The sequence below is a fragment of the Cyclopterus lumpus genome, chromosome 13, assembly GCF_009769545.1.
Source record: "Cyclopterus lumpus isolate fCycLum1 chromosome 13, fCycLum1.pri, whole genome shotgun sequence".
Lineage (NCBI taxonomy): Eukaryota > Metazoa > Chordata > Actinopteri > Perciformes > Cyclopteridae > Cyclopterus > Cyclopterus lumpus.
Genome location: NC_046978.1, coordinates 12,542,774 through 12,555,262, shown reverse-complemented (window position 1 = coordinate 12,555,262; position 12,489 = coordinate 12,542,774). Strand labels below are relative to the sequence as shown.

Sequence of the window (12,489 nt, the reverse complement as noted above, 5' to 3'; positions counted from 1 at the left end):
TTCAAATTCACTCAGATTCTCAAAGGAATCAATATTCCCTTGATGAGTCGCCTGACCCACATCTCCAGCTTCCTGAGGAAGGTGCTGCTCTCTGCCTTGAAGATGAAGATGTAATTCATTAAGCTTTCCAAATATGTCACTGAGAATTTCATCAGAAATTCTTCATCAGAAAACTTGCCTGCAAATTAATAATTATATTTAATTAATAAATTTGACTTTGAAAGTATTTTTGAAAGTATATACATGTGTAACGTTACAAAGATAAAATAAATGATACACTGAGTCCACCTCCTCTTTGCAGAATAATATGTGTATGGATAATATGTGTACAATTTCAATTGTATTGTATTGTCCTGTATGACATAAGTTATGCATATGACGGATGTTTAATGTATCTGAGCTCAAAGACAACCCCTTCCCTCGTGAGAGCCACCGAGCTTCGCTGTGAAGCAGCTGAAAGCTCCGCTCCCGTCTCCACAGAGTGGAAACAGTGGTGCGTTCAGGGGTCTTGTTTTTATGAACATGACCATGCTGATAGCATCGGTCAAAACCTTGTGTAGTTCACGGCTCATCTGTCTGTCTGCTAGCGCCTCTCTGTGAATGACAGTGTGTCCATTGAACATTTAAAGAGACCCTCTTGATCAGCTTCCTGTTCCCTGACATGGTCTGACCACCGTCTGAGCAGAAACCCACAATTTTCCCGTTTCCCCCCGTGTTCCGTCAGGTAACCTCAGAAGCCTAACGAGCTCTTCATTTAGCTAAGCTACTAAGCTACACGGGAGTCGCAAAGGATCTTGGAAGTCACGATCGTGCATGCACAAGCGTAACCCGTTAACGCCGTAACTGTAACGTAAACATTTACTCATACTTTTGTAATATGTGAAGTTCTCCGCACTGCCCCACCTGTAATACGCCCCACTTGAGGAGCGCGCCCCACAGTTTGAGAACCACTGCTCTAAATGGTGTGGTCGCTTCTTTTAAGATAATAAGATATTCTATTGAATTGAACTAAAGCTGTTAACCACAGCGTTCCAATATAATGCAACCAGAGCAGACACGCTTGCTCTGTTAAAATCATGGTGCACAAATCAAAAATCGATCCGACATAAGACAAAGAATGCATTGGTCTTCCTTTGTTGCAAGGACTCCACCAGTGCTTATGTCACTGATGCTGACTGTACTGTATGCGGTACAGCAGTCTGGCAAGTGGCTAAAGACTTGGACAGCAAGCAGACCTCAACATGGCACGTGCCAAGATCAAGATGTGACGCGGTCCAGACGGATACTCAGCCCTGAGCCGAGGAGGAGATCGGTTTCAGTATATATAATAATCACCTCGCTGCAGGGACGAGACACAGAAAGCCAGTCGAGTCAGCTGACGGCGTCACTTTGTAAAAAAAATACAAGATCCTAAGGTAAATACCTCTGTCGGGTAAACAAACCCGCTCCATCTTTCACACACCTTATCCAGTAATGTGACACTGCACAAACAATCGTTTCCGCAGTGCGATCCAGTGACGGAAATGTGTTCACTTTGACATAACACACCAATTAAAAACTATACAGGTTCTAAAACTCAGGTTAATCTAAAACTCCTCTCTGAATAATGAAGTTAGTCACCTGCTTTCGTAGAAGACCCTCAGCTTTTCTGATTGAATGCAAGTTTACTTGGCAAAACGTGTTTTCATCAGAGGAGACGGATCTCCAGCCATGAACATCTCATGTCTCTGCTGAGCATCCATGCAACAGCCCGCCCGAGTCAAAGCGACCCCCGAGAACCTGAACCCCACACGACTTATAATGATATTGTATGAGGAGGTGATTTATCTTCTATCACTTGTTTCCAGGGGAACAACATCACAACTCCTTGCACATTCAGGGTTAATTAATGCCCGCTGCATTGGTGCATGGTCACGTCCTCCGCATACCTCAACATGTTGACCTGTTGCCTCTTTATTAATCCCTATGATACTATTACATGCTTTGCGTTCCTCAGACGCAAGTAAACAGTGATCATCTAGTTAGTATAGAGTTTATTTACAGAATAGTACAAGCAGACAGCAGATACAGATGCATAGATTCTCCTTGACCTAAACATTTGAGTTTTTAGTGAAACTTCTTTTTATTACTGCAACAGATGCCTGCATGAAGTATTTCTGGCTTATTTTCCCTTTTTTTCCCATCATAACGGACAAAAATATTTACACAGATTCATTAAGATCATAATTCAAATCCTAGTTATTCATCAACCAGTCACAAAACAGCGTGGATTCAAATTCCCTTTAAAAGGCTCTTCCATTTTGAAATGACAATGTCAGGCAAGAACAAAAGCCAATTTCCTGTTTTGGGTGTCAAACGGACTGTTTTCACAGCAAACACGTCCTCTCATTGCAGCAGGAGAAGTTCACATTGATGATGCGATCCATGGAGGTGCGGCAGTAAACCAAAGGGCACAATGTCCGGGCCCCGCTGGCTCAACCAAACGAGATGCAGTCCTTGTTTATACGACACTCGCTTGACAAAGACAAAATGTCCGCTGGGAGAAAGGTCCCTTTGACACACAGGCTAACAGCAATCAAAGCTCAGGTGTCAAGCGTGTGATTTCATGCTATATTTGCATTGCCGGTGAATATACATTAATTTATTTAGAAATAATTTCTCTCGGTTGCAACTCCCATGACCTCCAGAGTCCATGTAAGGAAGCGCTGACCATCTTACACGTATTCCCTAGATGTGGAGACCGACTTCACGGGTCTGAATTTGGGCGTGTAGTGGGGGTGCTCGTGTTTGGGCGGGCAGTTCCAACACATCAGCCCCCCTCCCATGAGGAGCAGTGCGGCGGCCGCCCAGCCGATGTAAAGCGCCGCCCCCAGCTCGTACCGCTGGGCTTCGATCAGCAGCGGGTTGTAGAAGTTGGTGATGATGCTGTTGGCGGACCAGGACACAGGAATGAGACAGAGCAGACCCGAGATGATGAACAAGACGCCAGCCAGGATGCAGGCCTTCGCCTTGGCTTGCTCCTCCTCGATGCAGTTGGTGCATTTCCCGCCGGCGATCGACAACATCACCCCGATGATCCCCGTCAGGATGGAGATGATGACCATGGCCCGGCCAGCCTGCAGGTCCCGGGGCAGCGCCAGCATGGAGTCGTACACCTTGCACTGCATCTGGCCCGTGCTCTGCACCACGCAGTTCATCCACATGCCCTGCCAGATGGTCTGCGCCGTGATGATGTTGGCCCCGATGAAAGCGGTGACCTTCCACATGGGCAGGGCGCACACCACGATGACCATGAACCAGCCGATCAAGGCCATCGATATGCCGATGAGCTGAATCCCCTGAGAAACCATTTTGCCGGGCTTTGTTCCTCGCTCATTAAAAATCCAAGAAGAGAGAAGGAGTGGGACGGTGGGAGCCTGTATTTATAGGTTGTCATCTGAGAAGAAGAGGGCACAGGGCATGAGGGTATGTGATACCACAGTCCTCAGCTCCTATTGGCTAAGAAGAGTTTACACACAAACAGAGACCTGGTGACCTTTAGGAGTGCTGACCTGCCTGAATCCAAAGCTTCAAGGTCAGATAAAAGAAAAATGTCCCTGTCCACAAACCGTTTATTCTCTAATTGATGAAGATTTAAAAGTATAAAGTTTGGCTATAATCACGCAAAAAAAACAGTTATTTATAACTCTTTAATCACAGTAATCCGACACATGAGTAACCAACCAACTTTTTCCAAGAAATGGAATCTGTGTGCTGAACAGTAAACACCCAACATGTTCAACTGGAAAATTGGAAACAACTTCCGTGTTATGGATTCACTTTTCAGGTAATCTTATTTCAAAATAAAACATTTGTTCTGTTATTTTATTTTATTTTTTTGATGTAGCTGTAAAGCACTTTGAATTGCCTTGTGTACGAATTGTGCTCTAGAAATAAACTTGCCTTGCCTATGTTTAAGAAATGTGCCACCTGACGACTGCTGGTGATTGTCATCCACGTGTGTACACATGAGCATATGTAAATGTAAAAAAATAAAGAACACATCCAGTTTACACATAAACAGCAAGGGGCAGTGTTGGACTGGTAATGACTCACTTATTAGAAACATGTAAGTACATGAGTTTTTGTTGTATTATAAAATAGTCTAAATCAAGTTTGGTTTTTTTTATTTTACACTTGTTTGGTCTACTTACACTCCAGAAACATTTTAAAGTACATTTTCAGGGTATTGAATTTTATTTTACACTATACATACCATTTATTTTTGAGAAAAAAGGATAGTCTGTAGAATTTTTTAATTACCTTTTTATATTATCTTATATTTATATAGTTTTTAGTTGATAGTAGAGTGCGGCCTTATTCTGAAGCTGCCGTTTACTTTTAGATGGAGCAGTTTAATAATAGAAATCTAAAGGAACAAAACAAAGCAGGGTCAATCAGTGTTGATAAAAAATGAATCTTTATTTACAGTTTCAGACAGTCACATATAATACAGTTTGAAATGAAATATGTAAAAGGAACAAATGGATAAAAAAACAACAAAGAAAACAAAAAATCAATATATCAAATCGAGTTAAATGCGGATCAAGTACACACAAAGTTGTCTACATATTTCTCGCTCCCACTGATTAAGCAGTGTCTCACTCGGGCCACTTGGTTTGGGCGTGGTGCACATCTCCGCCTCTTGGCACTGATGAGACACATCTTAAAGTGCTGTAAGTCAAAATGAAAGCATCAAACTAAACTGTGAGCACAATAAAATCCCTGTGAAATTGAAATGCAACGTGAATCCATTTCATTGACCACAAAGCATTTGACTCAATCTTTTTTTTCTTTCCCCAGTCTCTTTGGCTCTTTACTCCCTCAGACAAAGTCCTTGGGCGCATTTGGACGGGGAGCAGCGTACTTGGCGGAGTAGTTATCCTTGGGAGGGCAGTTGGCACAGAGGAGGGCTCCACCCAGGATGAGGAGGCCTGAGGCCCCCCAGCCGATGAAGAGCGCAGCTCCGAGCTCCCTTTTCTGAGAGCTCATCTGCAATGGGTTGTAGAAGTTGTTAATGATGGTGTTTGCCGTCCAGCACACAGGGATGAGGCACAGAATGCCGGTGAGGATGAAGATCACACCGGACGCCACGCCGATTTTGGCTTTGGACACCTCGTCTTCCACACAGTTGGTGCACTTTCCCCCGGCAATGGCGAGAAGGATGCCTACGATGCCGAGCAGGATGGAGATGATGATGAGGGCGCGGGCGGCCTGGAGGTCCGAGGTGAGGGCCAGCATGGAGTCGTAGACCTTGCACTGCATCTGGCCCGTGCTCTGGACCACGCAGGTCATCCAGATGCCCTCCCAGGTGGTTTGAGCGGTGACGATGCTCTGGCCGATGAATGCTGTCACCTTCCACATGGGGAGGGCGCAGACTACGATGGCACCGATCCAGCCAATAATGCACAGGGCAGTGCCCATCATCTGAAAGCCGGCAGACACCATGTCTTCTTGCTAAGTCGTCCCAAACCAAAAAAGGAAAAAGGTCCAAAAGTGTCTCTGGAAGTCAGGGAAGTCTTGTTCGAGAGATCCCCAAGAGTCAATGTCTGAGGGAGGTCGGAGCGGCTGTTTTATACACATAGGTCGGGAGGGGCTTCACACAACTCACACATTGTCTCACGGAGCTGTGACGTGACGACTACCCCCCCCCCCCCCATGTGTCATCATGTCAGTTTTCTTCGCAGGTGGAACAGCCACACTGTGACTCACACATATTGAAATCGGTTTAGCAGAAAAATACCATCAGCCACACCCACAAAGAAGCCATTCAATGCCGTTTCTTTTTCTTTTTTAAGTTTCCTCTTAGTCCTGTACAGTGAATGAATGAATACCTCTTTGCCTTTGAAGATGGTAACTTTGTACTATTTGACTTCACTTTTAGTTTTCAAAATGCCATCAATTTGCTCTATAGGTCCGGTATTTTGTTAATATACGTTTTATGTGATGTACGGTGGTAACAGTGACTGTAAATACTACTTTTTGAAGACTTTTGAGTATAGTCCCCAAATGTTTATTGGATCTAAAGATTGTATTTTCGGGCTGTAATGAGGCAGGTGTTGGAACATTCAAACTTGAGACACAGCAAAGATGTTCTCAGACTTTCAGGGTTTTCACCATTTGACCCTCTGATGTCAGAACAAGTTTCAGTGAAGTTGTACCTGTCATTTGCATTTTCCAATCAGTTTGACACAAAAGGTGGAATACACAAACGACCACCAAGTGAAAATGTATGTCAGAATAAGTGTGTAAGAGCATTAGTATTATTTAATATTTCTTAGTCTTATGATTACATATTTGGTGCACAGGATTTAATAAGGTCCTTTGTCGTGAATATGTCTAGATTAGACAAATTCTTGGCCTCTACTGAAGCGACTTTATTACCGCTGAACGTCACGGAAACGGAAAATACGCATAATAATTTAAATTACTTTTGAGAAACTGAACTACAAAATGCAGCTGGTTTGCTCAATGCTGAGATCATTCTGTTATTATTCAGTCCCCCTGCCCAATAACCCATTTATTATACATATAATCGAGGACATGTTACATCCTACACTGATTTAAACACTCGCAAAGTATCATAACTTTAACAGAAGAGCATCGTTGGCCCAAGAAAATACTTTTGTAATTTGTAGAAAACAAAAACAAGATTTTGTAATAATGATTCCATTAATAAGGAAAACAAAACAAATGTCCACACCGCTTGATATGAGCATGTGCAGTGGGGTGAAAAACAACCAAGAGAATAGAACTGACCTTGTGCTGATGTCAGTCCTTAAAGGCCGAAGGGTTGCAAGCCTCCTCCCGTCAGAACGCTCTGCAGTCCCGGGGTCCACCTCGATTTATGGACAACTCGCCACAGCAGTGAGGAGATATTAGGAGGAAGATGTTCGGGGGAAATGGCCGACACTATATGTGATTCCTGTTGACACACTGTTGCAAAAAGAGGGAATGGTGAGGGGGCAAAGAGAGGTAGAGAGAGAGAATCAGATTGTTTCAGAAATGAATGGAGACAGTGTTCAAGAGCCAAAACCGCCGTTGGGACAATAATGCCTCTATTTTATCCAAGGTAAGATCATTAAAGCTACTCGGGGCCTGGCCATGGAGATTGGGTTCCACACACAGGGAGGAATTTCTACAATTAGGAATCTGAGGAGAGATGGTTTCGGGGTGAGATTAGTCTCATGTCTTCAGATGATATGCAAACATGCTGCAACTTCAGCACACCGACAACCCCCTGGATCCACTGAGTAATTCAAATATTTTCAAGTTTTTGAATTGTGCAAACTTTCAGTGTTTGGTAATTAATGGTGCCAGAAAACGAACAAAGCGCTTAAGTTCCTCTATTGAGTTCCCCCATCGAGTTCCCCCAATGAGGCCACGTTGCACAGTGTAAAGTGTTCAGCAGAAGCTGAAAAGAGTCCAGCAGCCGTGAGAAAATGCCAGAGGGAGCCAAGGTAACAAGTGTCAGCACGCCGTTTGAGGCACGCCCAGACCTCACGGGTAACGGCTGTCTTTGGCGCTCACTCAGGTGTCCAACCGTACAGTCAAAACTGGATGGATCGGCCGGGATATCAATAAAGCATAAAGCAACATCAGCCTACAGTTCAAACAAGCGTTCAGGTGTCTTTATTTGGCTATTTAGCTGTATCGCTTTCTTACACACCGGCCTTGTTTGTTATATCTAATTTCTGCAGCAGATCCCATCTGATGTTTGTCTGAATGTGCAAGTGAGATATGGACTTAAATGAACCACACACAGAACCCCAAATGGCTGCTGTTGCAAGGCAGGTTAGAAAGACTGTGGGTTTGGGGTGGGGGGTTTGATCAGATGAATAGACGCTTTAAAACAATAAGGCCTTTGTTTTTGGTGAATCGTGTCTTCTTCCGTCTTAAGTGATTGGCAGGTTGAATGGATACTTAAAGTCCCTTGTTTCCCTTGTATTTTGTCATTTATATTTTGGGTGAAACAACAGAGAAACTAGTTTTGTGTGGTGGATTTATGAATTATATTTGTTGTACAAATCTTGGTGTAAAATATATAAAGTGTCGATACTACTGATTTTAGTCATACTGTTGACAGTGAGCATGGAATTATTGTTGTAGTACAATCTGAAGAAACTCTGAACAGGACAGATATGATATTATACCAATCTCCAAATATAACCAGGAGCTCACTGTTGAGCAGCTACAAAGAATACACATTATTTTATGATACAATAAAGTCAAAATGATGCATGTGGAGCTAAATCACAAGTTCATTGTAGTTACTTCACTTTAATAAACATGAAACATGAGGAGGATAATTAGTACTATTACTAGAAGTATTTGTTTGGGTATTAAAAAAAAAGGACGTAGTTTCATGCGTCAGAGTATGGAGATTTTGTGTGCGTGTGTGTGTGTGTATGTACGTGTGTGTGTGTGTGTGTGTGTATGTACGTGTGTGTGTGTGTGTGTGTGTATGTACGTGTGTGTGTGTGTGTGTGTCTATGTACGTGTGTGTGTGTGTGTGGGTGGGTGGACCGTGTCTGTATTTGGCGCGTCGAGGTACCAGTCACAGTTTCACTGGGTAACTGAAGCACGTGATTGTGGTTGTGGGATCCTCAGTGACTCATGCGTGTCTGGGCATGACACAAACAGGAACCTGAAGTCTTCAATAGAAGAGATGTGGAGGGGAAAAAATAAAAAAAAGTATTTATTAATCTGTAATATATATATATATATATGTGTTAAAACATTACAGCACTAAAATGCATCATACACATTAATTAAGGAACACTTCGTCCTTCAGTTTATCACAAACATTGCATGAACAGAAAATGGAAGTACAAGTTCATCAGAACCGTTCAGTTCCTCCTTTGTACTCACCGTAGAATTTTTTTTTGCTTTAAAATAAAACAGAGGAACAACTTTTGCTTCGTCACTTTTTTATTAATTCACTTCCGAATACTTGTTCTTTCAAATCTGGGCTTCAATGATATCTGCTGTTATGATTTAACGATGAAATAAACGCAATAACAAACAAAATCCAAAGAAAACAAAGTGTGAACTGACTGTGAATGTGAGACAGAATCTGTCACAAGGAATATTCTGATAGGACAAGCTCACTGTGAAGCAACACCAACCTCCAGTAAACACCTGGTGGAAACCGGTCGGACTCGCTCCCGTTCCCATGACAGGTGAATCTTCAGCAGGTTGCTCTCTGCGAGTGACTACATGTATATTTCCAAGTAGTTGCACCTGCAGGGAAAACAACTAAAGTTGAACTCCCATACAATGGCCAATGGGTGGTGCGGATAAAGAGTGACCTGTTAGTCAGAGATAATATCTATAATATCTATCTACTGCATGGATCTGTTGCATCCAGCAAACAACACACATGTGCATGAGATAAAAGAATGTGGGCGGGCTTTGACTGCATTCAGTTGAATTGAATGCATGATTTTGTAGAAATGTCAGTCTTGTGTGGTTTTATAAGATTACAAGAAGTTTCTGCTTTACATCATCACATGGAAGGTTTCACAAAGGAAAGGTTATGCTGTTGCTGAATCTATGTAGATTTGAATGTAAATCTAGGTCAAATCAGGATGATTATACGCAAATCAAGAAACTTGATCCAATAGTCATTGAAAAGAGAATTGTAAAGGACCAAACTAAAATGTGAATCAGTGGAGCAGTTTTGCATCAGTTATGCATGTGTTATCGCTTATGGCAGGCTAATTTAATTCCATGTATTTAGATACGTTGTGGGGAAACTTGTAATCAGGGTGTTAATGTTACTTAACTTATGCTGCATGATGATTAAAAAACACAGTACTGTCTCACCCTCCACCGAGTGGCTTCCTGGATGCTTCAGCCAATCACGTCTGCTGTTATGAATCAAGCTGTATCTGTTGATCTGACTTTTTCTGTGGCTGTTTCCCGAACGCTGTTCCAAACGCTGTCCGTCAGAGACACAGATGTTTGATTCTTGGACGTCCCTCATATTGAACACTCCTTGCACAGAGACAGCTGCAAATCCAAACCAGATGATGATAACGAAAAACTTAGTTGAGGGGGGGTGGGAAACACAATTTGATAAGAAAGCGGTCTGGTATGAAGTTTGAAAATCCCAACTCTATTACCATAATTAGAGCACTTTTCAAAACCCAAGTTGCAAAGTGCTCAACGCAAGGCAGCTAATTAAAACAAACAAATTATAAAGTCCTTCGATAAAAACAGATAATGAACAATTCCAGTAAAGCTAATTAAAAATTAAAGTTGCTCGCAGCGATGAACGGATGCTCGCTCCTTTGCGCCCGTCGGGGGCGCTAACGGGACGCCGTCACGCTCAGCCGAGAACGTCGTAGTTGGAAGTTTCTTTCCCTCGTGGAGTGCGCGACGTAGGAAATTATGCTTTGCAAAGACTTCACCGGTTCCTATATCTGCCGTGCGGCGCTAGACAACAGACTCGACAACACGCATCGTGTAGACCAGACCACGTTGTGTAAATGTGATTTTAAACTGATGCCGTTTTTCACGTAACGCTGATTTCCTTTCGCCAGTAGGTGGCGCTTTGACAGTGAAAATAGGCTTGTCGATTTCATCAAGTCGTGACTTTTATCAAGCATGACAAGTTTGAGGGAAGTCTAGTGTAGTTCCAAGAGCCTGTTTAATAAAGGACGCTTGTAAAATGTGTAGGGGGCGCTATTCAGGTGATTTTTAACAACCAAGCCAAAAACCCACGTTAATTATTTGTTTCCATCGCCTTCGACACCTGTGTAAAGTTGCACGAGTTTTTAGCAACAACGAAGGTTCCATTCGGTTCCATTGTGATGCGTTCAGGTTCTGCTCAGTGAACACAACAGGCTAAGGTAAATTAAAACGTTATCAAAATGACTTTGCATGTAACCTCGTAAATATAGTGTTAGTGAGAAATATTGAATGAATCCAGTAATTTAAATGAGAAGTTTATAAGTTACATATTAGAGATGTATGAGTACAGCGGTGAAGGTGAATTAAAACGTTATCAAGATGATAACGGTAGATGGTAATCATCCTGCAGGATTATCCTAGGGAATTCGTCCATGAAACAAAAAGCCTTAGATAACTTTTATTCAGGCTATTTTTTAATGACCAAAAAACATTTATTATTTGTTTCCATAACCTTTGACACATATGTAAATTAGCATGAGTTGTAGAGCATCCACAGCCACTAAAGTAGGAGTAATACATCATAGTATAAAACACTATTTTCCTTTTGCCAGTAGGTGGCGCTATGACAAATTCGTCAAGGTTTTTAAGTGAAAACCCACCATTTTGATAACAATTCATCTTTAAAGTCTTTAGATCATCCGTAAACAAAATTGAAGTCGATCGGATACATTTTGTGTGCGTAATAGTACGAATGCTGAAAACGGCAAAAAATGAAAAGAATATGCTGCAAAAGAGATTAAGCCAAATAGTTCTGAAGTTATGAGCATTGAAAAACAAGACACACCCCTAAAAGGTTCATTGGTCCATATCTCCTAAACACAATGGGATATCAAAATGCTTTAAATAACTTTAGATGATAAAGCTCCAATTATGATTAACTGAAAGTTAAGTATGAATCAGACAAAGCATGTAGGACTAGTTTGCAATTATGTCTTTTTCACAAAATTCAAAATGGCGGAAAATCTAAGTAGGTGGCGCTTTGGGGTCTGAGAAGCTTTTTTGTAGTGCAGGTGGAGATGGACATAAAAAATGTAAGTCAATCGGACATTTTTACTACGTCAGTCCAACAGGACCCTAATGAAAAGAATTCAAATAAAAGGACATGACCTCCAGTACGATCAGGTTAAGCTCCCACATAAAGTATGATGAAGAAGATTTAAAAAGATTCAAGTTTAATTTTTATTTGTAAAAAGAAAACCGTTTTTTTAATTGTCTGTTTTGCAAGCAGTGAACAGAAGTTACCATATTTGGAATGTGGGGGAGTGACGTATACGTCTCTGGTAGCGGCAGCGACCTTTCAATCACAGTGCGCCGGCTTTAAAGCATACTCTGCTTTATGGTCTGTTTGACTCTAAATGACCATAATTGATGTTCATTTAGTAAATGAACATCATGCTGTATTGAAGAAGACTTGAAACTAGAGATTGAGACTATGAACTCATGTTTACAATGTTTACTGAGGTAATAAATACATTTCTCATAGTCTTCTATACAATCAGACTTCTTTTTGCAACCAGAAGAGTCGCCCCCTGCTGGTCAGTAGAACAAATGAAAGTTTTAACACACTTCCACATTGGCAGAACCAGAGGTTGCCACCTGGTTACAAGTAGGGATGGGTATTGTTAGGATTTTATTAGTACTATTTTTATTGTCACAAACTATTGTTTTTCCTACTGTCTTATCGGTTCCTGCTTAGAACTGTGTATTGGGGGGCATCGCGAGTTACAAGACACATTCAAATCGAATCCTTTG

At 41.8% G+C, this 12,489-nt stretch overlaps 2 protein-coding genes across 2 annotated transcripts; both read right to left on the bottom strand.

The window, feature by feature from the left end:
• Positions 1-2,018: 2,018 nt before the first annotated feature.
• On the bottom strand, positions 2,019-3,377 carry LOC117741393 (claudin-4-like). Its single transcript, XM_034548419.1, has one exon. It carries the CDS (start codon positions 3,348-3,350, stop codon positions 2,715-2,717), a length of 636 nt encoding a protein of 211 aa, XP_034404310.1. The 5' UTR covers positions 3,351-3,377; the 3' UTR covers positions 2,019-2,714.
• A 1,465-nt stretch (positions 3,378-4,842) lies between these two features.
• LOC117741394 (claudin-4-like) lies at positions 4,843-5,596 on the bottom strand. Its single transcript, XM_034548420.1, has one exon. The coding sequence runs from the start codon at positions 5,485-5,487 to the stop codon at positions 4,864-4,866; it is 624 nt and encodes a 207-aa protein (XP_034404311.1). The 5' UTR covers positions 5,488-5,596; the 3' UTR covers positions 4,843-4,863.
• Positions 5,597-12,489: the final 6,893 nt, after the last annotated feature.